Consider the following 24,280-nt stretch of genomic DNA (forward strand, 5'->3'; position numbering starts at 1 on the left):
CAACGCTCTGCTACGCTCTGATAAACTCTATTGTCCCTTAGACCAATCAGGTGTTGCCGTTGCTGGAGCAACTAACGCAGCGAACACCAGACAGAGGGAAGCTGTTACAGTTTCCGCCCCGTCACCCCCACGCTATTAACCGCACCGCCACTACCCACGGGCATTTTCTACTCTCCCCAGTTTCGCTCGCATCAAGAGACCAAGATGGCGGCCCATCGAACTCAACGATCGACATCCACGATCTCACGGAAAAATAGGGGACTGCTGAACAGTCTAGAAACTGCACGGTCACCCAACGTATCAACAAATCATGGTTTATAGGGGGGACCCCAACTTGCTAACCATAAATACGCAGGGAAATACTGGACTTTGTCATTATGTTATATCTGTCGGTAAAAACTTCGGTTGTTGATATAAAAATGCTGATTTTAGCAATAGACGGGAGTTGAAAGTAATGAAATCATTCATGTATAAATTTTCTTCCGACAGTTGCAGACTGCGCGGCGCGACATTGTTTACTCGATTTTATTTTCCGCGGAAATTGTCGGGATTTTCAGCTGATCGAAGCAATTTCAATGTGACATAATTTAAATATGTAATTGCAGACAGTTCTGTCAGAGAACTGGAATTTTGTATGATTGTTCCTTATTCAACCATGAGAATCTTGTGCTTATACAAACAGAACGCGAACGTTCACCCACCTCATAATAAATAGCGTGTCACAAAAAAATTCAGCAGCGAGTGTCTCAAACACTAAGACCTAAGGCCAAAGACTCCCACCGAATCTCAAAACAAGTCAAAATTCGCCAAAAAAAACAACAGCCGAGAAGATTAGTCACACTAATGGTCGCCGCACAAAAACACTCAACCTCGCGATCGTCCCCATGGTCCTCTCTCTTGCTAGTTGAACCCAGTCTACACGCCAAGTAGAAACCACGTGACAAACACGTTGCTCTCGTACACAAATAAAGGAATAAATATCGCTGGCGCAAAGTGTGGGAAATCCCACACAAAAAGGCAGATGAATGAGAAAAAAAAAGGTAGTTTATTAACTTACATTTTCCAACTTAATTTTGCCACCTAATTTCCAAGATTGTTGTTTAGCTCAACCACAGCAACAGATTTCAACTCCACGAAGAATTCATGTTGCTTTACATGCGCGAGTTCCAATCCAAAAAGTAACTATATTATTAAAAGATCTCTTTAAAATGTTTTCCTGATCTTTCGCTTCTATCTTAACCAGTTCGTCGGCTTTCAAATCTAAATCTTATACTTTGGATCATTTTTGTTTTGTTTAAAATTACGACCAAGACTTATATCAGTCTTTTTTATTAGTACACTTGTTTGCTCAGCGAGAAAAGGCTTGTACTTGTACTCAAATGGTTTGCCAATAAAGTAACCTTATTGGTTGGAATCCGTGAACCAATCAACCACCGGGCCGAAGACGCATAAGTCGGAGTCCGCTTGGAGTTATTTGAGGTCTTGTGGAGTCTCTGCTAACAAGAATTTGACTGAGCCGACGCTTAGGATGTCTGTATAGATTGCTTTCTCCTGTTGTTGGCATTCTTGTGAAAAGCTTGATACAACTCTCTTAAGTTGGCAAGAAAGCGAGAACTATCCAGAGAACCTGACACGAGGTATCTTCCCACATATCCAATGTTTGCGTCCCATCCACCAGTTTAAGTGCATATTCTGACTCGGGTTTCATTTGAGAGCCGTTCCCTAGTTCTTTACCAAAATTTTTTGAGTGTATCGGAAACGGCCTCTTCCATCTTTTTTTCTACATGAGAAGCATTAAGGACGTCTGCGTACGAGGCTAACTTGGGACATGTCTAGGTATAAATGAAAGAAAAATGTGTTTACACACTGAGAATTTTCATATGACTCCGACGAAAGTTTATCAGCTACTTATCAAGGTCATTAAGTCCCGCCTTGAAGAACGAATTTACTTTGCACATCACTGACACTGGTTGTCTGTCGTAACATTTCACATGTCAATCTTTTGGACAAGTGGTCAGTTAATGAAGAATTTCGATTCTCAAAAACTGATTGGAATAAAGGTATAGCTGTGTGTGTGTATGTTTTGCTCGGCTGTTATCTAGCGCTAATTCAGTATCTAACGGCTGCGAGAACCCGGGTTACAATAAAAACTGATAGGTAGGTTACATCATACAGTAAGTATTCTTCATGATTGAATTAATTTTTTTATTAACAGAAGATTCAGCATGATAAAATGTAGCTGTTCTTTGATTTTGTGACATCCAGATATGTTTACCAGGCGTGTTAAGTCACGAGAATTGTACCTTGGCACAGCTAAGATATTGATGGTTTTGTAAAACTTCTTTGAATCACCTAAACTCCAAAATTCGTACTATACATATAAGCTATGTAACAGCCCGAGGTTTTAAAGAAATTACTTATGCGACGTTAGCGTAACCAGCTATAACCACCCACTATTAATGTTATAGTCTTCCAAGCTACAATCAACACTACAAGTTCGAGGCCATAACAGAATCAAAAGTCGAGGTAATATTGTCGTCAGAAAATATAGCTCAGTTCTCTAAAGCCACTTTTTGAAAAGCGTTATGAAAAATTAAAGTCTGCTAAACTATTTGTAGAATGTTATTTACAGACCGTAAGTTAGTGAGCGACTAATTAAAGACGCCTTTTTTACATGTCAACCATTGACATTGCAAGCATAAAGACTTGATCATTTCATTTAGTCCATTGTCATTATCAACATCATCATCCATAATCTGCTGTTATTTGTTTTCTAGATAAAAAGTCACGATTAGATTCAATTTAATCTCTGGAAGACACAACTTCACGAAAGGTTAATTAGTTTTTGACGTCACTCATGTTATTGCAGTGTTGAAACAGTGTCCTTGTTTTTCCTTAGCGACCTAAAAATGTATTTGTATAAAGAGCTGTCTATAGTGTTGCAAAAGAAGAACCATTTCGCACTAATTTATGAAGACCGCAGGGGCAAATATTTAACTTTTGGTCTTCATCCAACAAATCTCAAATTTATTTCAATTTTGTTACACTTTTATGACACGTGCCACATCACACGAAAGCGAGCATCGTTCAATTGCAAAAGGGTCACTGCTTTCATGTTTGTTCACGATCAGTTTAAATTGTTATGTACGGTAACGAGGGACTTGTGGCATCTTGTCCCACCTCAACAGGAACGTACTTGTCTTACTATCGCGTTGCAGAGTTATGCAACTTAAATCGCACAGTTGTTCTTTTTTGGCGCTAGCGCTATTTCTGATTGGACAACAAGAATCGGTAACCACTCGTGTGCATCTACAAGGAGCTAAGGCTATGTTAAATTCGCCACTAGATTCTAGTTGCATCGCACATATAGAAATTGATTTAGAAGTAGAGTTGAATGTAACACTAGACGGAAAGCTGTTGCTTGGTGCAGGTTATTTAACGGCACAAATTCGACACAAATGTTTAAACTGAATGAACTAATGAATCAATTATCCTCATTTGAGCATACGTGGAAGCCCTTATCCCTTATGTCATCATCAGCTCAGTATTTTTTTTAAATAAACTTTTGTAACATACCATACAGCCAGTTACATAACTTACACCACTAATACTTGCACAACTAACATTACAATACATCTACGTGTACAGCTTAAAATACAGACACAGCTACTTTACATTGCTTGCAATACCTATAAGTTACGTTACATTGCTTTCGATCAGTACACTACAATGCTCATATAGCTACTTAACACTATTTGTACAATATTAGCAACAATATCAGCTCAGTATACCGTCCTGACATGCGGGCAAGAATGGCAAGGATCATGACAATGATCTTTATTGAGGATACCGACTTCACTTAGAGCTAGTGACATACAGAAAGGTTCTGCAATACTAAAAACATTGATGAAAGTAATAATTTCCATGATAACAGTTTTAAAAAATGAACAAAGACATGTGGTACCGTTATACATCAATATTAACGAACATTTGTGTTGTCCAAACAGAGCTAGCCCCGGAAACCACACATGGATTTGTCTACGCTGTTGTGTCACTTCATAATCCTCACTGCTTGTGATATTGGTAAGACATTTTTCGTCATGTATGCTTCCGCTAAGGCCCCTCATTGAACAAATAAAAACTCACGAATAATGACAAGAAAATTAAAGTTCCATTGCACAAGTTAAAAAACAGCTGGCGAGTGCTGATAGCTTGTATTCGTTGCTGCAAAAGCGGAGCAAGGAGGAGAAGGTGTGCATCCGGGACATGAGAACGATGAAGCTGATTATCCTGTCATTGCACGATCCATTTAAGCTGTGATCATACATGCACCAGTGAAATAATCAAGCAAGTACTTTTTTCACAAAGTCAATATTAAGATGTTAACAAAAACTATGAAAAAAGACTTTTTTTATCGGAGGGCACGGATCGTGCTGAAGAGCTTGGTTTGCTTTCTGTAGCACGCTGGATGAATTACTTAACCGTAGTCTTTCTGGTGTTTATTTGCTTGTCTCCACTTTCTTTCGTGCTTCTTAAAAAAGTGATCAAGAACATATATTGTTCTAGCAACTTTTTCCCGACAGTTTCATAACAACTTTTCTTGAGTTCATTAACCATGCTTTGGATCTCCGACATGATTTTAATATCAGTAAAAGCCTATACTAAGAATTATAAACAATAAAAATCAATGCCTCAAACACTGCTTTATGACCCGTAAAGTCTAGTCTTTAGTACAGCCTTGTAAATTATTTACAGGTATCTTTCAGTTGCGATGTTCAAGCGTGCAATTTTGAGATAATTTTGAACTAAATAGTTTAATATGTCATTCAAAGGGGGATTCGTGAGGTCAGAAGTAGTGGACAGTGACAAGCCGGGATTTGCTGCCCAATTAAAGCCGGTATGAACCTTTGGAACATCAAAAGTGGAAACATAGTTGCTACATCTCTACATCTGTAACATTTCTGCAGAAACATTAGTTCCCTGAATGGTTTTCCATTTGCGCGAAGTTTTTTACATTTGTACAGAAGCAAATTTAATTTGTCTCCTTGAAGCCAAAAAAATAAGTTGACTTTTCTGGAAGCAATTTGCTTCCGTACGTAGTAAATATTTAGGCCTATATACATGTACGCCAGGTGTTATTATTCTTGTTATTACTATGATTATTATTAAAACAATTTTAGAAAATAATGTTTCTGTACAATTGCCCCCCTCCTAAAATATTGTGAATTGCTTCTCTACAAACGAAATATTGTTTTATACAAACATTGGGCCATTTTAAACAAAAACTGATGAAACTCTTGGTCTAAATACTTTAAAAGCTATGTGTTTTAATTTGTGTGCGCATTTCGGTTAGTCAGCATAATTTTCTTTATTTTAACAGGATAATCTCCATTTACGTTTGAAAAGAAGTGAACTGGAACGATATTTTGGTGTAAGCTCACTGAAGGAAGGTATATAATGGTTTTCTGACCTCGTGATCACTAGTGCAGTTTAACAGTAGCTATAGCCAATGCTAAGAAGACTCTGTAGACACAAGTACATGTACACGTTATCGAACGTTTCTCTTTTTTCTTTCTCCTTGTTTTTACACAGTACCAGAATACGAAGTCATTTCTCCCATTCAAGTTGATGACGACAACAGGTTTCTTTCGCAAAATCTTAACATTCACGCAAGGCAGAAAAGACACGCGGAAGAGCCAGGTGTCTGGTACTATAATGTCAAAGCTTTTGGTATGTCGCTCCATCTCAACCTTACTAAGAATGAAGAACTCATGTCACCATGGATGACTGTTGAGCGACACGAAAATGGAACAGTTACAAGCGAGGATCCGCCGCACAATACCTTTTTCAATGGTCACGTGAATTCGGAACCTGGATCTTTGGTTGCCGTTAGTAATGGAAATGGACTAGTGAGTAGAAAAGAGCATTTTTGTGGAAGAGGCGTCAGATCGTCTGCCATCTGACAAAATAACTCTGGATGAACACTGATGTATGCAATATTTACTAATTCAACTTTAAATCTTAATCATTACTAGTCATTTTACTAAGTAGAATTAAATGACGTAGGTGTCATGTGGTATAAATGTAAACGGTCACAACGACTTGTCAGAATGAGCAAATGAGCCTACAAGTTACGTATTCAAAGGAAGATCAGTCAATTCCACCCAAGATCTTCATGATCTTCTTGATCTTTCCTACACGTAACTGAAGCTTAGTCATTTATTTCAATTGTCATTTTTGAGCGTGCAATCTTACCAAGCCAACACAGATTCGTTTCTATAGAATGACTAAACACTTGTTATTTTTTGTTCCTTCAGATGGGTATAATTCAGCTAATGGACCAAACACTGTTCCTTCAACCACTCGCCAGCCACCTTGTAACTGACGGCAATGCTAAAGTAAACAACCACCTCATATACAGACGTTCAATTGACGAGAAAAATACACCAAAACGATACAAAGGTAGTTAAATAAGGAACGTTTATATCGGGATAGCGTTTACAAATCCAGTCTAGATCTGCACATGTAAATTTTATCCAGTGAATACTTCATTTGAAGGAAGTTAGTTCATTGCAACTTTCCTTTTAACTCAAAGTATCCCCCAGGGTCAAACGTTTCAAACGATAAAAATATACACACATGTACAACTTATGCAGCTGTGATGCTTAAGTTGAAAATCACGATGATAATTCATGTCTTTACATATTTCTCCGATGTTCAATGCCGTTTTGTTACACTTTAAGTGTCCTTTGGGCCTACTGGGTTTTTGCGGTTTTTAATTGGCATCTCTGTAACTTTACATGTACCAGCCTAAACAAGTATACTATTTGTTACCGTTATTATTCCGCCAATTCTTTTAAACTGAACTTGGTCAACTTGAACTTCAAAGTTAGGCAGTCGTTTTCGTCATGCATAAAGCTCTTTTTAGTCAAGGCCAAAACGTTAGATAAAAGAATGGGATTGGAGAAGATTGAGACGGATTACCAAAGAGAAACTTGAAAACAAAAACAATAAAAACTTGTTTCCTTTCCAGCAACAGAAAGCTGGCCACATTTACAAAACTTTCCTTAAAATAATTTCATTTCATACCTCAATTTCTTCATTTAAAGAATTGTTATCAGAAGCCAGAGAAAAGAAAGATGTGACCTTTGCCAAGGAGTCTCAGAAGAGAAGCAAAGGCAGTGACGATGATGATCTTAAGTACCTTGAGATGACCCTAGTAGCTGATAAATACACGTTATCATTTCACGGCGACGGTACTACTAAATATTTGCTGATGCTTGCAAACCTGGTAAGTTTAAAAATGCATTCACAAATCTACATTCATAATCTCATTGATCGAACTTAGGTGTTAGAAAATTTTACAGCATTAATTGCCGGAAGATTTTACAACAAAATCATCAGGCTAGAAAACAGTTAAGTAACAATATTTTTACGTTATCTGTATAGACAGACTATAGTCTATCCGATGAAGGCAGGTTATGTTGCATCAAAATTAAAGACACCGTAAACTTGAAACGTCATTCTGACGTCTGAGTAGGCAGAAAACGGAACGCAAAGTTGTAAGGAAAAAAAGCATGTTTTACCTGCGAGGTTTAAGTTAATTTGGGACAGTGTCCAGTCATATATTGGACGACAATAGACCAAAACATGGCCATAACCCACAGACGTTTTGACAATATTATGAACTCCTGCCTGGCGGAAAATTTTGATCTGTATTTCCATGATTGTAGCAAAGTGGGGTACCAATCACGCATCACGCTGAATTTTTCTATTAATTCACGCATCACGGAGAACTTTTTTTCACCAGTCACGCGTCTCGTAAAAAGAAGTAAGTACGTCGCCGATATCACTTTCCCGACCCTAAAAGCGTCGTTAAAAAAAGAGCTTTGCCGATTCAACCACAAAAATGCATCGCCAAATATGTAACCTCTCATACGAAAACGTTCCTTACCACATCCGTTTAAACGGCTGAACACACGTCAAGTAAACTAGCCTAATACAGGGATTATTCGAAATTTGATACTCTCAAATTCCGTAATGATTTAGCCAAGCTCCCTTGGGAAGCTCTGAAACATTATGATGATCCTGAAATTTTGTGGAATACCTGGAAAAATGTTTCTTTCTGTAGCTGACCAACACGCTCCGCCAAAAACAAAGCGAGTTCGTCAAAAGGCTTCTCCTTAGTCACTCGTGACATCAAGGCACTTATTGTCAAGAGAGACAGAGCTAAATTAAACGCTCGAAAACGTCATGATTCCAAACTTTGGTCAGAATACAAATCGCTTAGAAACCAAGTTAACAGAGAGATTAAAAATTCAAACACAAACCGCTTCTACAACGCTTTTAAAATTCTCTGAAAACTCAAGTAATCCCAAAGAAATTTGGAAAACAATTAATTCAATTACCAAAAGAACTCTATTATCCATGTTTTTTGACCTTTAAATTCATTGCATCCGCATTTTGACAAAACGATTGTCAGAATTTCGACTTAACTTTGTTTTTTTGTTTTTTTTTTTCTAAATAAGCAATTTTAGTACCTCCAGTTATCCTTGATTAACTTTTGATCTCGTATTGCAGCTCAACACTATATATCATCACGATACTATCGGCAAGAAGAAAATCACCATCTCAGTTGTGCAAATTAAACTTGTAAAAGATGGAGTAAGTCAATTTTTTTTTTCAAGATTCCAATGTTGTTATTGCCAGAAAATACAAATAGGGCATTTCCGAGTGACGTTGCACCTCTGTTTCAAAACGAGTCTTCGTGCAAAACTTTTCATATGAAAATAAGTTTGACTTACATGAAAATGAATGAAAGATGGAACACAGTTTCGTGTGAATCAAAACAACACAGTGGCACCGGCCAGGACTCGAACCCCGACTTAGGCGAATCTTTGTTTACACTTTTTGCCTCATTAACATATGCTTATCGTTATCTGATGACGCTAATAAAAGAAAAACTCTGAATATTGAAAGGGCACAACAGTTTCAGTTATCTCTGAAAATTCGAGCCCAATACACGGAATGGTTTCGGAGAAATTCTCTTCTAAAAACTCGAAATTTTACAGAGAAATGTATGGCTCATTAACTTTTTTACCACACAGCAATTTCGCAATTTTTGATGGCTGATATTTCCTTCAATATTGCTTGCATAGAGCTGAAAATTGCACAAATTGCTCAACTTAATCAACTTTTTCAACTTTTACATTTAGGTCATATATGCGGCCACGGCTTCTATGAGTCAAGTCGTATGCTAATGAGGAAAAATGTAAACAATGACGTCAGCAAAGATTCGCCTATCCGTAATTAATCGAGCGCACTAACCATGAAGCCACCTCGCCTCCCAATCTTATCTATACTGTCGGGAAATCATTTTTGGTTGTTACGTTAATGGTTCGATTTGGAGTTGTTTTATTTATATTTTTAGAGGACATTTCATTTCGTTTTGCTAATCAATTCTTTTCTGGCTAATCTTTCAGCTTCCCTATTATCCGAATACTGGGAACCCAACCAAGCTTTCAGCTCTCAAGGAATGGGCAAAAGTTGTCAAAATTCCAACATCAGATTCCAATCCCGGTCACCCTGACGTCATATCATTAGTTACTCGGTAATATGTCGCGTATTCTAAAACCAGATCCCTTTGATAATCCACGGAAGACTGTAAAAATCCGTGGAAGATCTACAGGTAGTCGCACTACTATTGAACGGAACTAGGTTTCTATGTATGGAGCCATGGCTTAAGTTAATTCAGTTTAAGTAATAAATCATGATTAAACAGCCAGTAAAAGTATCCTAGAGATTCAAGAAATTGTGGAAGTTTGAAACTAATCCTATTGCTAAATGTATTTCATCTGGTTTGTTTGGTTTGTTTTGTTTGTTTTCTGCCGTTTCTTTGTTTCTCATTTGTCAGCTTGGTCAAGTCAGCTATATTCAATGCGTTCTAAGTTTATCTCTATTCTCTCATCTTTACAGGGGAGGCCTTGGAGGTAATGTTGTTTGAGTTAGCGCTATTATATTATTAATTTGTTCTGCATCTTGTAGCTCTGTATATTAATATAAATTTGCTTTAATTGGATTTTCGGCATGAAGACCACCTTTTAGCTCCATAAGACGGGACTAATGATTTGTTTTCGCTAATTACAGGCTATGCGGATTTTAATTCAATATGCAAGAGAATAAGCTTCACAGTTAATAACGATATGGGCTTGGCCACTGTCTTTATCCTCGCCCATGAAACTGCGCACACGTAAGTTAATACACTGTAGCCTGCATGCTTGAAATAAACGGTAAAATAATTCATTTAGTGTATCACAAAGTTGCTATGACAAGACAGGAAACAAAGGAAAGAACCATCCCCATTTGTTCTCTCTGCATTCTCTACGGAACAACTTTCACAGCTCTTCCCAATAGAATGTATACAATGTGCCATTACTCGTCCAAGTGGACTCTATTGTGTTGTGCTTATGATATTGTTATCATAAATCACCAATGCTTAATCCCACACTTAGTGTTGATAAACCTTTCCATTGCGATACCGGTGTAATAACAACAGCAACTGCAACAATAACTTTATTTGCACCCAACAATTATTACAGTAGGTGAACTATAATAAACAAAATAGATTAAAAAGAGTGCATCTGTTTTGCTGGGCTTGCCTATCGATTTGTACTTTTTCTTGTCACTTCCAATTTTACAATTTTAGGTGTCGTTAAATACTTTGCCTGAATTTGTTTTTATTTTATTTTGCTTTCATTTTTTAAGGCTTGGAGTGTCCCACGATGGAGGGTCAGCTAGCTGCCCTAATAACCAATATGTCATGGCTGGATCTGTTCCTGGGGGGCAAATGGCGGGAAAGTGGACTTCTTGCTCTAAACTGAAAATTCAAACCTTATTAAGGTAATAAAATACGCTGACGTATTTACATATTCCTTTAGTCTCCTCCTGAAGTATGAAGCGTCCACAATGCTCCGCCAGAGGACTTTGTTTGCTGCTGCCTTTCCTGCTATGTTCCAGCTGATTTTCGTGAGTTTTCACAAGATGACACTTTGACATTTTTCTACCGTATCAGTTTTCAATTTATAATTTCTTTTGAACTTTTATATCCGTTTAAGCGTCACGCATCAACCTGAGAGAACAATTTATTTTGTTTTGTTTAGCCTAAACATTTGCCCAGGTGATATTTGCTATTTTCAGTTTTCTTCGGTTCACCTTCTCCAGGTTTTAACAGACCTTCTTATTTTGCTTTAAAACCCTGCGGATTATTAAAATATACACGTGGTCTTTTTTCTAAAAAATTATAAAATATTCGATCATTTTCGTATGGTCCTCAATACTAAATACCAATGTAATTTTACATAGGAAATGATGAATATGGGCAAAACTCTTAAACTGCTCATACCCTGATTTAGTGACTGCTGAACTCCCAGTCTTGTGTAATGTCCTTTTTTTCTTTTATCAACTATTTTGTTCAAATCATTAAAATGATTGTAACGTTGGAGTTATTACTTCACGGGGTATTCGTATGTGATAACTCATCCAAGCAGGAACCCCGCCGAACAGGGCTTAACTTTGTTGAGCGGATCGGACGAGACGCGGTGCTGTCCCTGTGGTATTATGACTCTACGTTAGATAACTTTTTTGTTGTTGTTGATTCTTTTTTTCATTTCTAAGAAAGAAAAACTCACTGATATCGCCTGAGTATATAAAGAACGAAAAAAATAGGAATGAAAATTAGAATCCGATTATACTTGCTTTGCTGATCGGACAAGAAGCCGTACTTTCTTTACAATTGTCTCGGACGAGGATCACCAATAAACTTCATGAATGTTTTCAACGGTGTTACATCTCTTCGTGTATTCTCAAGTCCTTGGCATCAAAATTCTCATTGTTGACAGACGATCCATTTTTAATTTTTAATTGTTATTATAGGCGTTATGATTTTTAGTTATTATTATACGGCTTGTTGTTGTAGTCGATATAATGCGCGCTCTGATTGGCTAACTGTAGGGCATTATTCTCCCGTAATGCCCACGGGCCGATTACGGGCATGCAAAGAGGCATGTAACAAACAGCTTATTAACCTCGAACGTTCGGTCTAAACGGGAAAATCTCAGACCTCGACCTTGCCGTATTGAAGTTATCGCTTGGTTACTCTAGGTAAATAAGTAGTTAGTAATAGAGAAAATTGAATTATTATAACTTGTTTGTTTTTTGTCATTTCTTAGTTAACCATTTTATTGCTCTTTTTCCTACTAGTAACGCACCCAGCTGCCTCGAAGAAGTACAAAAACGCAGAAACATTTATTTGAAGATCTTTCAGAACCATCTCCCAGGAAAAATGATAACAGGAGACGAACAGTGTAAGCAACAATACGGAGAAGGATATAGACATTGTACACAAAAACAGGTAAACAAAAAACAAAAGTCTATAAAATGCCTGGACGTGCAAGGAAAACAGTTTCAACAATTGTTGTTGGCTTAGCCCTAAGCATTTAACCATTCACTAAAGAAAATTACTTAAGAAGCCATGACAATTAAACGCCTTTTTCCTGCATTCTAATTTTGTAGACGGCAGTCTGAAGTCATCACTCTTGTAACTTTTAAGGCAAACAAAAACCGGAAGAGAGTCTGATATTTGCATTTGTCTGCAAGTTGAGAAATTGGTTAAAAATCTGAACATCACTTAAAAGATTATAAAGATAATTATAAGAAAAGCAGCTAATACATTCTCCAGGAAACATCTTCTGTTGACTCTAGAATTTGTGCATTGTTCCATATTCCTTTCAGTCTGACTGTGGGTCACTGTTCTGCACAAGTACCGGCTGGTCGTGCTACAGCAAAGTTGCTCCTCCTCTTGATGGAACATATTGCGCACCAAGACACGTGAGTCCCTTTGATTGTTTCCTGATTGCTTCAATTTACTTCCCGTACCACAACAACTACAGCAAGAGTTATAATTTTACGTCAATACCTATGCATATATCATGTTACTTAAATGTCAGTCAGGCAAGTTTCATGGTACATCAATACAATATGTTAGGGCGCTCACTCACTGTTTTGCTTGACAATATGATTAAGGCCATCACGCGGCACGTGACAGTATGATTAAGGCCATCACGTGACATTTACCAATATACCACTCGTGACTCGATCGACCACCATAACAATGTCATAATCTTTTCCTTTACAGTGGTGCATAGGTGGTGAGTGTGTTGACGACGGGTCCCAGATAATTAACGGAGGATGGAGTAAATGGGGTTCCTACGCGGCTTGTTCACTAACATGTGGAGGAGGAATACAGTGGAGAACAAGAACTTGTACAAATCCACGGTATATTTGAAAAGAACTACTTCACAGATTCGATACGCCTTTTATCGCGTTGTTGAGGCTAATTTGTTCAATTTTCTGTAAACCAGTTTCTCAAATATTCCTTATGACATGCCAATGCCACAACGTAGCTTTAAAGTTGCCATGGCAACCATATATACAGACAAATATTTTCAAATGTTGAATTTTCCTGTGTTCTCCATGTTACCTTTCAAACGGCATCGAGAAACAAACGATCACGATTGAGGATCTGCTGCTAGGAACTCACGATGTAATTTTCCCTGTCATATTACGTAGTCAGGTGCTCTTTGTTTCCCCTGGAAGAAGTCGTTTTGTATGTAATATACACACACCCAAGTTAACTTTCATTATAACGCCAAATATGCGCTGTCTGAACAAGGTTAACCTGGGATGAGCCTGTTCGTTGCAATTAAAATGCTTATTTTACCTTATGTACATGCATGCGCCAAATTTTCAAAATTATTTTCGTGTTTTGCTCCTGTTGTTTCTGAAGTCATAAATCGATCGCGAAATACTCTTTTTCACCATTACCAAAATTATGAAATTGCGTCACATTTGTGTCTCTTCTTTAAAAGTCCCCAAAATGGAGGAGAGAATTGTGAAGGAGAGTCTCGAGGACTTCCCAGGATCTGCAATAAAAAGGTACAAATCCGATAACAATTAACTAATATTACGTCACGTATTAACAATGACAGAAGTTAGAAGGCCGATTGCGATCAAAGTTTTCGAAAAAGAGGGCGAAACAATTTGAAACAAAAAGTTCAGGCGCTGGCACTCTTTAAAAGTTTACAGTTAGGGTAACACGACGCACTTATAAAGTTTCAATTTTGTTCTGCTATAGCATAAGTGAATCTACTACGCAATATGGGTTTGTCATAACTTCTTGTTTGGCATAACTCCTCTTTAGCCTTGTCCAGCTGGGTCCAAAGATTACCGGCTCCTCCAATGTCAAGCTTATGACGCCGCTTATACAGTTTACTACAAGGGTGGAGATGGTAAGTTGGTTTAAAGAGATATTAAAACGAACTCCGACAGGAAATCGAGCAATTTCAGTTTTTAGTGGACAAAAACCTTTTATCAGAATAATTTTAAGTATATTAAAAGCTTAAGTCTGGTATAAATTGCGGCCTGAAATAACACAAATAAAACAATTTCCATGAATACTCGAAGTCCAGAGAAATTGTACAAACACAAGTAAAATTTCATCATCAGTTTTATTTCGGCAGTACCGTTTTAGTGTTTTATATCAACTTCAAAATTTGTTTTCGACTTTTGACGGTGTTAGCATAAATTTTTTTTCAGAGAAGACATTTAAAACAGTCGCACAGAAATTTGCAATATGACGTAAATAATTCAGGTTTGTCCACTTTTCACTCGGACTCCTGGTGGATTCCTTCCTAAATTATCAGTTTGCAACGGAAAATCCATTCTTTAAGGAATTACAAAGTAAGGAGGTTGGATTGAAAAAAGATGCTAGGCAAAGCAAAATACTGCCATAATTTCAACACAAGATTTAGAGTGCTCTTACAAAATATATCTCAAAATTCTGATGCTTGCTACCTTGGCTTTTCCAAAAGTATGAACTCGTTGATGTTATCCAATACATTCCATGCATTGTTAAAGAGGAAAAATCCCACTGTGTTCGCACCGATCGTGCTGACGCGTGTAACATTCATTTCCTAGATGCATGTAGGCTGTATTGCCGACAAGGACGATTCATCGTTTATCCCAAGGGTATAGTAAAGGACGGAACAAGATGTCAATATGGTCAAGTTACGAACAACGACATTTGTATTGGTGGAAAATGTGTGGTAAGACGATTTAGCCTAACCCGTAACTCTACTTTGTCCATGGCTTTCAGCTCGAAATATGATCCAACTCAGCTAGTGAATTTACTGGCTAGTTAAATTCAGCAAGTGACGTGCACGTGACTCAAACGGAGACTAAGAATGTTATCCAGTTTCAAGTTACGGCCCGATAGAAGTAATTGCATCGGAAATTATTTCATTCTTCTTAGCATTATTGTTGTTGTTATTAGTTACCAGTGTTATTTCTTTCATCCAGCATCGAAGCTCGCCGAGTGTTACATCGCTTTACGCACTTCATAAATAGGGGACTTTAGATTTGAGTAGGAGATCTAGAACGATCACATCACGTACCCATTTAATCCCGTGAGCTACCCTCTGCCTAAAACCAGCATGAAGAGCTAGGGCAGGGGCACCCAACGACCGTTTTCTCTCTAATGCTGTTAGATGCTGTTTTAGGCTATCTGGAGTACTTTTAAAGCTCTGTAGGTTAATTTTAGGTTGCACTAAAAAAATTTTATCTGTTCGGATATTCTAGGGGAACTTGAGTATTCTCGAATTTATTAGGGCTTTTTTGTCCATTTCCCGAAAACCTTAGGTCTTATCGCCTTTCCGAAAATGATAGCTGACCTTTTTTGGGTACTCAAAACGACATTTTCAACAGTCCGAAAACAACAGACATTAAATTTGTCATGTCCCGAAAGTTCGAGGTGCCAATTCTCTCAAGAAAATCAGAGGGGATTAAAGGCCTTCCGAACAGATAATTTGCCGAAACGATCCGTTGGGTGCCCCTGCTAGGGCTCTGGGAACGTCACTGATTTGAAAATCGAAAATCGTACTCGTACTCAATCTCGTACTCGTAGTCCAATCTAAAGCTCCCTATTGTCTCATGTGTGGTCGGTGAAACCTAAAATACGAGCATCCTCCAAAGAGACTTACAGTTTTTATTTTTTTTCGAGTGTTTTTATGAATTACTTGCTCATTAAGAATGGGCGAAACTAGACCTGTTGGTGGAGTAACGAGCATCTAAGAAGCTTTTCAAGATCGTAAATAACTTAAAAGGTATTTGGCTACAGAGACCAACCTGTTTTGAAATGCCTTTTAGAAAGGTATCTTCTAAAAATAACCAAGATGAAAAAGATTTTATAATTAGTCTTCGAAAATAGACCATGCAAGATACTCTTACATTAATTGAAGGAGTAGCTTAATTTGTGTACTGTATTTTAACTGTATTTTCATGAAACACGGAATAAACTTATGATACAGTTACAAACAATTCCTTTCCTATTTTCATAGCCTGTTGGGTGTGATTATGGGATTGAATCTGGCTTTTCATTTGATCGTTGTGGAGTTTGCAATGGAGACAGCACCAAATGCACTCAAGTGGTGAAAACATACACTGATGACTGGTCGCAGATGGGTAAGTACATGCGCGATGTTTCACTAAAGTAACTGACCAAGTAAATTAACAACTTGCAGTACTGTTTTTTTTTAATTACAGGATGGCTGATTTAATTACAGGATAGCTGATAGCTCATCTTCAAATTACTTATTTGACTCATTCGTAGGCCTATTTATTGTCAGATATTTATACCGAAATGCTTTAGGCTGATAGCGTTAACTCTATCAATTAAGCTTCCTTTATATTCTCCATATTTATTTTTCAGAAAACTAATATAACTGTTTGATACACATTCAATTACCCTTACTTGATAGTCCTAACCTGTCCGGCAAATGTATCTTACGGCATTGGAAAGTCAGAAATGCTACCTTTTGTTAACCATGTTTACATTGAGCCTATTATACATGCCTTTTTGCAAGAAAATATGTTGTTATCGATATCATATGAAGGAAAGCGGTACCCAAAACCTTCACGTCCAAGGCAACGGTAACACTCGGTCACTCACTCGGGTAACGTTTTCTCAAGCTCGTTCCCAGCTCTAGCGCGTGAGCTAGGTCTGTTAGGTTGGGTTTGTTAGCAGCCCAGCTTACTCGGGGAGCATGCGCGCACAAGCCCAACACATTTACCAAGGCCGGGAATTGAATTTCTTATTCATTATACATGCGTGAAGGCTTTATGAGAGGCAGCAATTGACGCCAATGGAACTTGATAATAATAGAATGAAAAAAAGTACACAAAACGCGGCTGTCAAGGTAGCAGCTGATTGCATTATTCTTTTGGTTTTGTTATGATTGGATAACATTAAGAAGAGAGAATGAGATTACTGAATTACACCTGCTTTCAGTGTTACGCGCATAGGTGACATCTCTCGACATCCCATCTTTCGACATGCTACGTAACCTGGCCTACGTCAAAACTGTAAGTACAACCGGACTTATTCACGGTCGAACTCGAATTTTAGTGATGAAAGATGGATTTATTTGACATCAAACTAAGGTTAGGAATATCAAGAAGTTATTCCGGGACAATTAAATCAACTCTTTAGAATGTTTACACCTTGCGAAAATTACAAGTGGTAGGGGCCCAATTCTACCGGAGGTCACTATTGAGAGCTGATCAACTACACTAAAACCGTTTGAATTATCCCGTAAATCGGGAAACATGCGAAGTCCACAATCGTCTTCAGCCATTTGAGTTCAGTAATTATCATGTATTTGTCATTTCTTCCGCTAATAACCGAAACAACTGCCGTTTTCGCAGTTAAACAGTCTTTCTGCCGTTTACATAGCATGTCGAAAGATGGCGTGTTGAAAGATGTCGCCTATGCACGCTGAAATTGGGCGTAAAGTATCCTATTAAATATAATTGGTTAGCCTTTTCACAAAGCTCATAACTCTCAACACAGGGTTAAAAAACGCAGGCCTAATGTGCGTGGTTTCCAGAGGATCAAAAGAAATCTGGGTGTACGAAAAGGCTTCTGACAAAAACGCCATAGGTAAGAATGGTGGATTGATTAAGTTTGCAATTTAACTCAGCAATTCAGAAGTACAGAGTCGTTTATTGGTTTTCTTCACTAGCAATATCTAATAGCTGTTTTCAAATAATTATATGATTTCAAAAATAAAATAAATATCTTAATTTAACTTACTCCAAAGAAGCTCTCAACAAAATAAAAAAAAAAACAATAGTGTAGTAGCTTAAGGTAAGTATGTAGGATGAACTCGTGTCTTGGCATTTTTCTTTGTATTTGCCTTATTTCGTTGTTGATTTACCGCATTCAGCTGTACAAGACGCAAAGAAGACCTACCTGATCGAACCGCCCAAAGGTAAAAAAATGGACGCGGCTGGTAGTACAATCACTTATGGTAAAAAATCTGGCAAAGAATACATGTACATTCCTGGGCCTATCAACCAGCCGCTTAGATTCATGGTAAGGAATTGAACTAAATGAACGATCGTATTCTATAGTTTATAGTGGACCTTAATTGCGTTGGCCGTTTTGGGGGATAAATGTTTCGCTTTATTGTTGCTTTCAACTGGATGCCTCAAAATGACCTCGCTTGCAAACTAAAATAATGTCAGAGGCACGTGGCACAAAGCACATAAAAATTTAAGTTTTTTTTTTTTTTAAACAACGTAAGCCAAAGAGGTCCGGCCATCGAGCGCGCTACATCAGAATGTTAACATTCTGAGTGCATTAGTGGTGAACATGTATAATGCACTCATACATATAAGTATCGCTTTTCCAATTCTTTTGATTAGTACCTTTATTAATATCTCACTTTCACTTTTTATAGTTCATTTATAACGGAGGTGCAAACCAAGGAGTCGTTTGTAAATACCTGAAACCACAAAAATCAGTGATTAGTTCAAGCGACGTTGAGTGGATCATTGATGAGAAGACAGGATGGTCAGCGTGCTCTGAGGATTGCGCTGGAGGTAAAAGCTACGTATGTTTTTGGCAACTCTATTTCATAACACAATGTTCAAGACACACATTTATTGCAAAACTATTTGCTAGTTGTTTTGTTGCATTGCTCGCACTTAAGGTTAAATAATTTTTTTCGATTTTCCAACTTGAACCAAAACGTAAACAATACATACATGTACGCACTTTGCCCTAATTCATTCTTTCTTCGGCTCGCTTTTTCCAGCTTTTCAAAGGAGAATTCCCACAATTTTCCGTTTTCGATGAATTCACAAGGATTGAAATCGCATGGGCTGACGTAATAGCTTGGAAATGCATCAAATTGCAAGTGGAAACACTACTTTAAGCAACCTATGTTAGCTCTTAGTCATCACCTCGTTAGTGCTCAACTGCCGTTAGCACCTTTCTGCCACCGTTCCCCTCCCCCCTTCCCCCTCGAGCCCTGACAAATCTTTTCGTGACGCGGTAGCTTGCATTGCGCACACGACTCGTGCACCCCTCAGTTACCTATGTTGTGGAGAATTTACGGACTATCCTGATAGGAAAAGAAATCCTGTGAACTGGTTAACAATGTGTGTTCCTTTATTTGCATGTCTGTTTCTTTAGGAAAGAAAACGCGACTGATAAAGTGTAAACGAAAGGATGATCAATCAATAGTTGCAGACAGGATTTGTGAAAAAGGATCCAAGAAACCTCAATATGAGATGCCTTGTAATATCCATCCCTGTACAGCAGAGTATGTTTACATCACGTTTCACGGGAAATATATAACGCTGGGCTGTTAATATCTTTTTATAACTTTAACATAAGACTACCTTGATATGCCTAGAAGCGTTTATGTTCTTTTTCTTTACGTTATGTTGCTGTACTGTTTAAGAGTGAGTCGTGCTCGTTGCCAATGCGCACTGTGAGCTTACTTTGTCTCGCTGATTAAACTTGTCTCTGTGTCAGATGGCACCTGTCTGGATGGAGCTCTTGTTCAAAGACATGCGGACGTGGTGTAATGACGCGCAAACTGTCCTGCAGAACGAAAGTCAGTCAAAACCCAGAAGAATATAAAACCGTGAAGGATATCACCTGCAAGGGATCAAAGCCAAAGGTGCTCCAGAGAGCTTGCTATAAAGTAGCCTGCTCCGCTGAATGGGTTCCTTCTCCCTGGGGAAAGGTAAAGAAGAATTTGGCGTAACATTTACATCAACTGCTTTAAGTGGTGTTATACCTATGATTATTCATATATGAAAACATATATAACAAGTTATATTGCTTCAAGATTCACACTGTTCGAACAACAATAGGTCATCGAATTCAAATATTGCAAAGGCCGGTAATCTGTTCAGGAAAGGTCTGAAATCGTTTTTACGTATTTCGTGATCAAAATTTGAAATTAATATTTTTAGCACTTATTTGTATTTGTAATGGAACTTTAGCATTAGCTTTTTAATGCATATCTTATTTTTTACATAGGGTCCACTTCTTTATAAACTCCCTTTCAGGGTGTTTCTTTGGATTTTATTTTAGTTTTAACCCCTGAATTAAGTCCTGTATATGTATGTATCAGGGTAAACAAAATCCACGAGGGGGAAAAACAATAAAATGATAATATTTCCCCACGTGTTACCAAAGAAATAATTACAAAGATTCGCTATTCTTGAGTGACAGTGTACATGTTAAAAGACGCAAAGTAAAATGATATTTAAAGAGAACGATGACATCCGCAGCTTAAGAACAAATATTCATCAAATCACACATGTGAAACTTATGAAACCGGAGCGCCTTCTTCTGTCTGTTTTCAAAAACCTCAGATGCAAGAGCGCTGCATAGTAATGGTGTCACCGCTTGAAATAATCCTGCTCCATAAGTTCAATATCATGAACTTGACTTCGAAAACTCAAAGGCAAAACGGCAAGTTTTGGAAACGTCAGCTCAAAGAACAAAGAACTTTAGAATTCTCAAGAAGTGCCAAAGCAAGCTTGACTGTCTGATTATTGAAATGCTTCTTATTAGAATTTTAAAGCCGAAACTCAACAAGCAATGTGAATCCCTCCGTGCGAAAGTACTTGTTTAGGTTTTTGGTTTCAACGCTTTTTAATTCTCTTCACATTTTTTTAGCTTATAATTATAATTTTATATTTTTTTGCATACCATTCGCATTAAGCTTTTTTGTTACTTTTATCGCCTATTGTTCCATATTTTAGCGTTTTAACCGTTTATTTATGCTGTAATTTTATTCTTCTACCGAAATTGAAAATGACCGTTGAACGGTCGAAACGTCGTGCACAAGTTAAACTACTATTCTTACAAGCTTTCATAAGGATCAGGGAAGGCTTACATAGACTGAACTGCATTATAAAAATCTTTATGATTTAAAGCCGACCGATTTTCTCCTCCTCCTCCCCCCCGCCCCTCCGCATCTCAGGATTAAAGCCTCCTGCACCGTTCGAACAGTCCACCTAACCTGTACAGGCCTTACGGAATGCTTCCGCTTGGAAGAGAATTCAACTGGTGTTTTATTGCTCATTTTTTGTTGACAGTGTTCTAAGACCTGTGGTGGTGGTATTATCACTCGTATTCTGTCCTGTAAAAAGCTGAATAACGACGGCCAATACAGCCCGGTGCCAAAAATCTTTTGTCAAAACGCAGTCAAGCCGCCTGTAACTGAGGCATGCAATGACGACATTCCCTGCATTGGTGAGTACAATCAGTAGCATAAGAAATTATTACTTATACGCTTAACACTGTTATTCAGTGAGCAATTCTTAATTTTTAATCCTCTGTCGTTATATTTAAATTATTAATGGTTGCCGAAGCTTAGACAATAACATAAGAGGAGAACACACCAATTTTTAAGATACATGTACATGTATCATGGATAAACAATTTGACTCATCTAATTCCTCTAAGCCTCAGAGCAAACTTGGGATTTTGATCCATCGAATTATATTTGCCTGTTGGTAATGAAGTTAAATTTTTCCCGCGATACCTGTACGACGAAATAGACCATTAAGGCCATGAACTTTAAAGCATGCTTATTCTTTTTTATTTCTATTATGTCTGCAGTAGAGAAATACCGACCACTGGGCTGTTACAGAGAAAATCCACATAAACATCTTTTGCCAGTAATGGAGCATAGCTTTCGTTCCGGCGGCATAACATGGAACAAGATAGAATTAGTAGTGGAAGCCTGTTATCAAATAGTGAAAGACACAAAGTACAAGATCTTTGGAGTGAAATTCTACGGTGAATGCTGGGTGGGAAAAACGCCCAGTGCAGAATTCAAGACCAGTCTTGGCAAGTGTTACGCGCGAACCGTAGGGAAGGCTCATACTTATTACATTTACGAAATTCTCTAGGTAATAAATACATGTTTTTTGTTTGTATGCGTTTCGTTCGATGTAATGACTTCGTTGGTAGGGTCACCCGGCATACTGAGGCACCTGAACGAGACAACAATCGTGATTTGTCTCTGGAGTAGCTTGATCCTGAGTGTAAGGTACTTACTTTGAGGGTCTGTTTACCAGTAATGGGGAGACACTTTTTTGCTTGTTAAAACGTTGGGTATGTTTGATTCGCCTACCAGTGACAAGTCGAAACGTTTAATTAGAGCCTGCATTAGCCAAAACAGAGGGTCAGCTAATACCGTGGTGTCTTCATATAATTAAAAGATGAGAGATTTTTAAGGGTAGAGGTTTTTTTTAACAGGGACATCTTGTTTCCGTATAGACACTTCCTGAATGTCACAAACTGTCCTTTTTTATATGTTTCAGGAGGGAAAAAGTTACAAAGTTTGCTGAAAGACGTCGTTGCAAGTTCATTTAGTATATACAACTTCCATGCTGAGATACCTTAACCTGACTTAACAGACATTCAACTGAATCGCTGTACAATTGCAAATAGTGCAGTCTTGTGCCATAGCTTATGATCGCAGTAAATTACTACATATGAAAACAGAATAAAGTACCGAACTTACACATTGTTACACAATGAATTTTAATCCGTATGTATTGGAGCAACGTTTGCAGCAACCTTAAATCGATTGCCTTTATGTTAATATGGAAAAAGACTACCGTGATTTCTAATATCCTCTTCCCCGCGTCTCTTCCCTCTTTCCGCTTAATGGAAATGAAATAAAACTTGCCTAATTTATTTTTTAACCATGAAGAAGTGATAGAGTCTCTCTGCGATGATGCTTTGTATGTTTTTTTTTTTTGTTTTGTTTTTTTTGTTTGTTTGTTTGTTTGTTTGTTTGTTTTCGTCTTTCCAGCGACTTGATTTGTAAGTTCAAGACTTTGAATTGATTTTATTCCTTAACATTGGTCGGAAAATAGAAATCCTTTATTTCAAATCATTAAGCACCTCAAAGTTACTGCCTGAAAAACATAAAATGAACAGATCAGTGTTACAAAACCAATAAATTCATGCTATGCTACATTGAATTCGTTACTGCCAGCCTCAAAAACATTGCTGTATTTCAATTGGAACTGTGCTAAATTTTATTAGAAGACGTCTTCCTTAACTTTGATTTTCATTCGTAATAACGAGAGTTAACTCTGCTACTAACGTGATATTAGCTTAAACTTTAATCGTTTTTAATTTTGTCACAATCTTTCCTCGGGTTAGACATTAATTCGCAGTCGTTTCTTTCCTCTCTCTTATGGCAGCCAGAGGCTTCGAATGTTCTTTCAATGTACATAATCCACGGCGTTTTGAATGAAGAAATAAAACGCCATCTAAGCGTTTAAAATATTCAAATCCAAAAAGTCCTGAACGTTTCACTGAATGATTGTGTTAATTGCCTCTTAATAGCCCTTTTCACGGTTAATTTTTCTCATTTGCATTACAATGTAATTCAAAGTGGATGGTGGCAATTTCGGGCTAAAACTACAAAATAGCCCGAAATTGCCTCACATGCTAGATTCTATTGTAATGCAAATGAGCAAAGGTAACCGTGAAAAGGGCTATTCGTTTCATTTTTCTTATCCTTCTGCTTCAAAACGGGTTTTTCGGACGTTTGGAGCCGGCAAAAAATAGCAGTCACAAAGGACACTAAATGTTCTTAAAAGTAAATTCAACGTAAAAGATCGGGAAAACCTTTTAAAATGTGGTCATGGAAACGGCAAGCTTTGTAAACAATGACAGGTCATACCAAATTCCTCCAAAGTAGTCTCAATTGCAAAGCATTGTGAAGAATAATTAAATTTAAAAAGTCCACAAGGTCAGATTGCACCCCCAGGGTCTAAAAAGTTAATTTAAACGTACCAATGAGACGCTAGGCTTTTTGTTCTTGAAAATGCTGTG

At 37.6% G+C, this 24,280-nt stretch overlaps 1 protein-coding gene across 4 annotated transcripts; it reads left to right on the plus strand.

Annotated features, from left to right (window-relative positions):
- The first annotated feature begins 1,479 nt into the window (after window positions 1-1,479).
- On the plus strand, window positions 1,480-22,966 carry LOC110040626 (A disintegrin and metalloproteinase with thrombospondin motifs 6-like). Of its 4 annotated transcripts, XM_089293653.1 has the most exons (28): window positions 2,032-2,157; window positions 2,778-2,833; window positions 4,008-4,083; window positions 4,833-4,897; window positions 5,381-5,450; window positions 5,593-5,909; window positions 6,318-6,462; window positions 7,110-7,291; window positions 8,581-8,664; window positions 9,483-9,610; window positions 9,976-9,989; window positions 10,147-10,249; window positions 10,765-10,899; window positions 12,259-12,409; window positions 12,790-12,885; window positions 13,193-13,332; window positions 13,926-13,992; window positions 14,258-14,345; window positions 15,034-15,161; window positions 16,452-16,575; window positions 17,963-18,052; window positions 18,339-18,487; window positions 18,855-18,996; window positions 19,592-19,721; window positions 19,937-20,150; window positions 21,517-21,673; window positions 22,043-22,335; window positions 22,750-22,966. In XM_089293653.1, the coding sequence occupies exons 3-27, from the start codon at window positions 4,029-4,031 to the stop codon at window positions 22,333-22,335; spliced, it is 3,267 nt and encodes a 1,088-aa protein (XP_089149779.1). In that variant the 5' UTR covers window positions 2,032-2,157; window positions 2,778-2,833; window positions 4,008-4,028; the 3' UTR covers window positions 22,750-22,966. The 4 variants fall into 4 exon arrangements, with proteins under 4 accessions (XP_089149782.1, XP_089149779.1, XP_089149781.1 ...); XM_089293656.1 differs by lacking the exons at window positions 2,032-2,157; window positions 2,778-2,833 and adding an exon at window positions 1,480-1,637; XM_089293655.1 differs by lacking the exon at window positions 2,778-2,833.
- Window positions 22,967-24,280: the final 1,314 nt, after the last annotated feature.

Source organism: Orbicella faveolata, unplaced genomic scaffold, assembly GCF_042242905.1.
Source record: "Orbicella faveolata isolate gen_17 unplaced genomic scaffold, um_ofav_v1 contig_25, whole genome shotgun sequence".
Classification (NCBI taxonomy): domain Eukaryota; kingdom Metazoa; phylum Cnidaria; class Anthozoa; order Scleractinia; family Merulinidae; genus Orbicella; species Orbicella faveolata.

What these genes read in the sequence shown, in the direction of transcription:
- LOC110040626 (XM_089293656.1), top strand. Translation starts at nt 4,029, where the DNA reads ATGGATTTGTCTACGCTGTTGTGTCACTTCATAATCCTCACTGCTTGT. An exon ending in AGAACTTGTACAAATCCACG is followed by an intron (nt 13,333 to 13,925) that starts GTATATTTGAAA and finishes CTTCTTTAAAAG; the next exon opens with TCCCCAAAATGGAGGAGAGA. An exon ending in TTCTGACAAAAACGCCATAG is followed by an intron (nt 18,053 to 18,338) that starts GTAAGAATGGTG and finishes TACCGCATTCAG; the next exon opens with CTGTACAAGACGCAAAGAAG.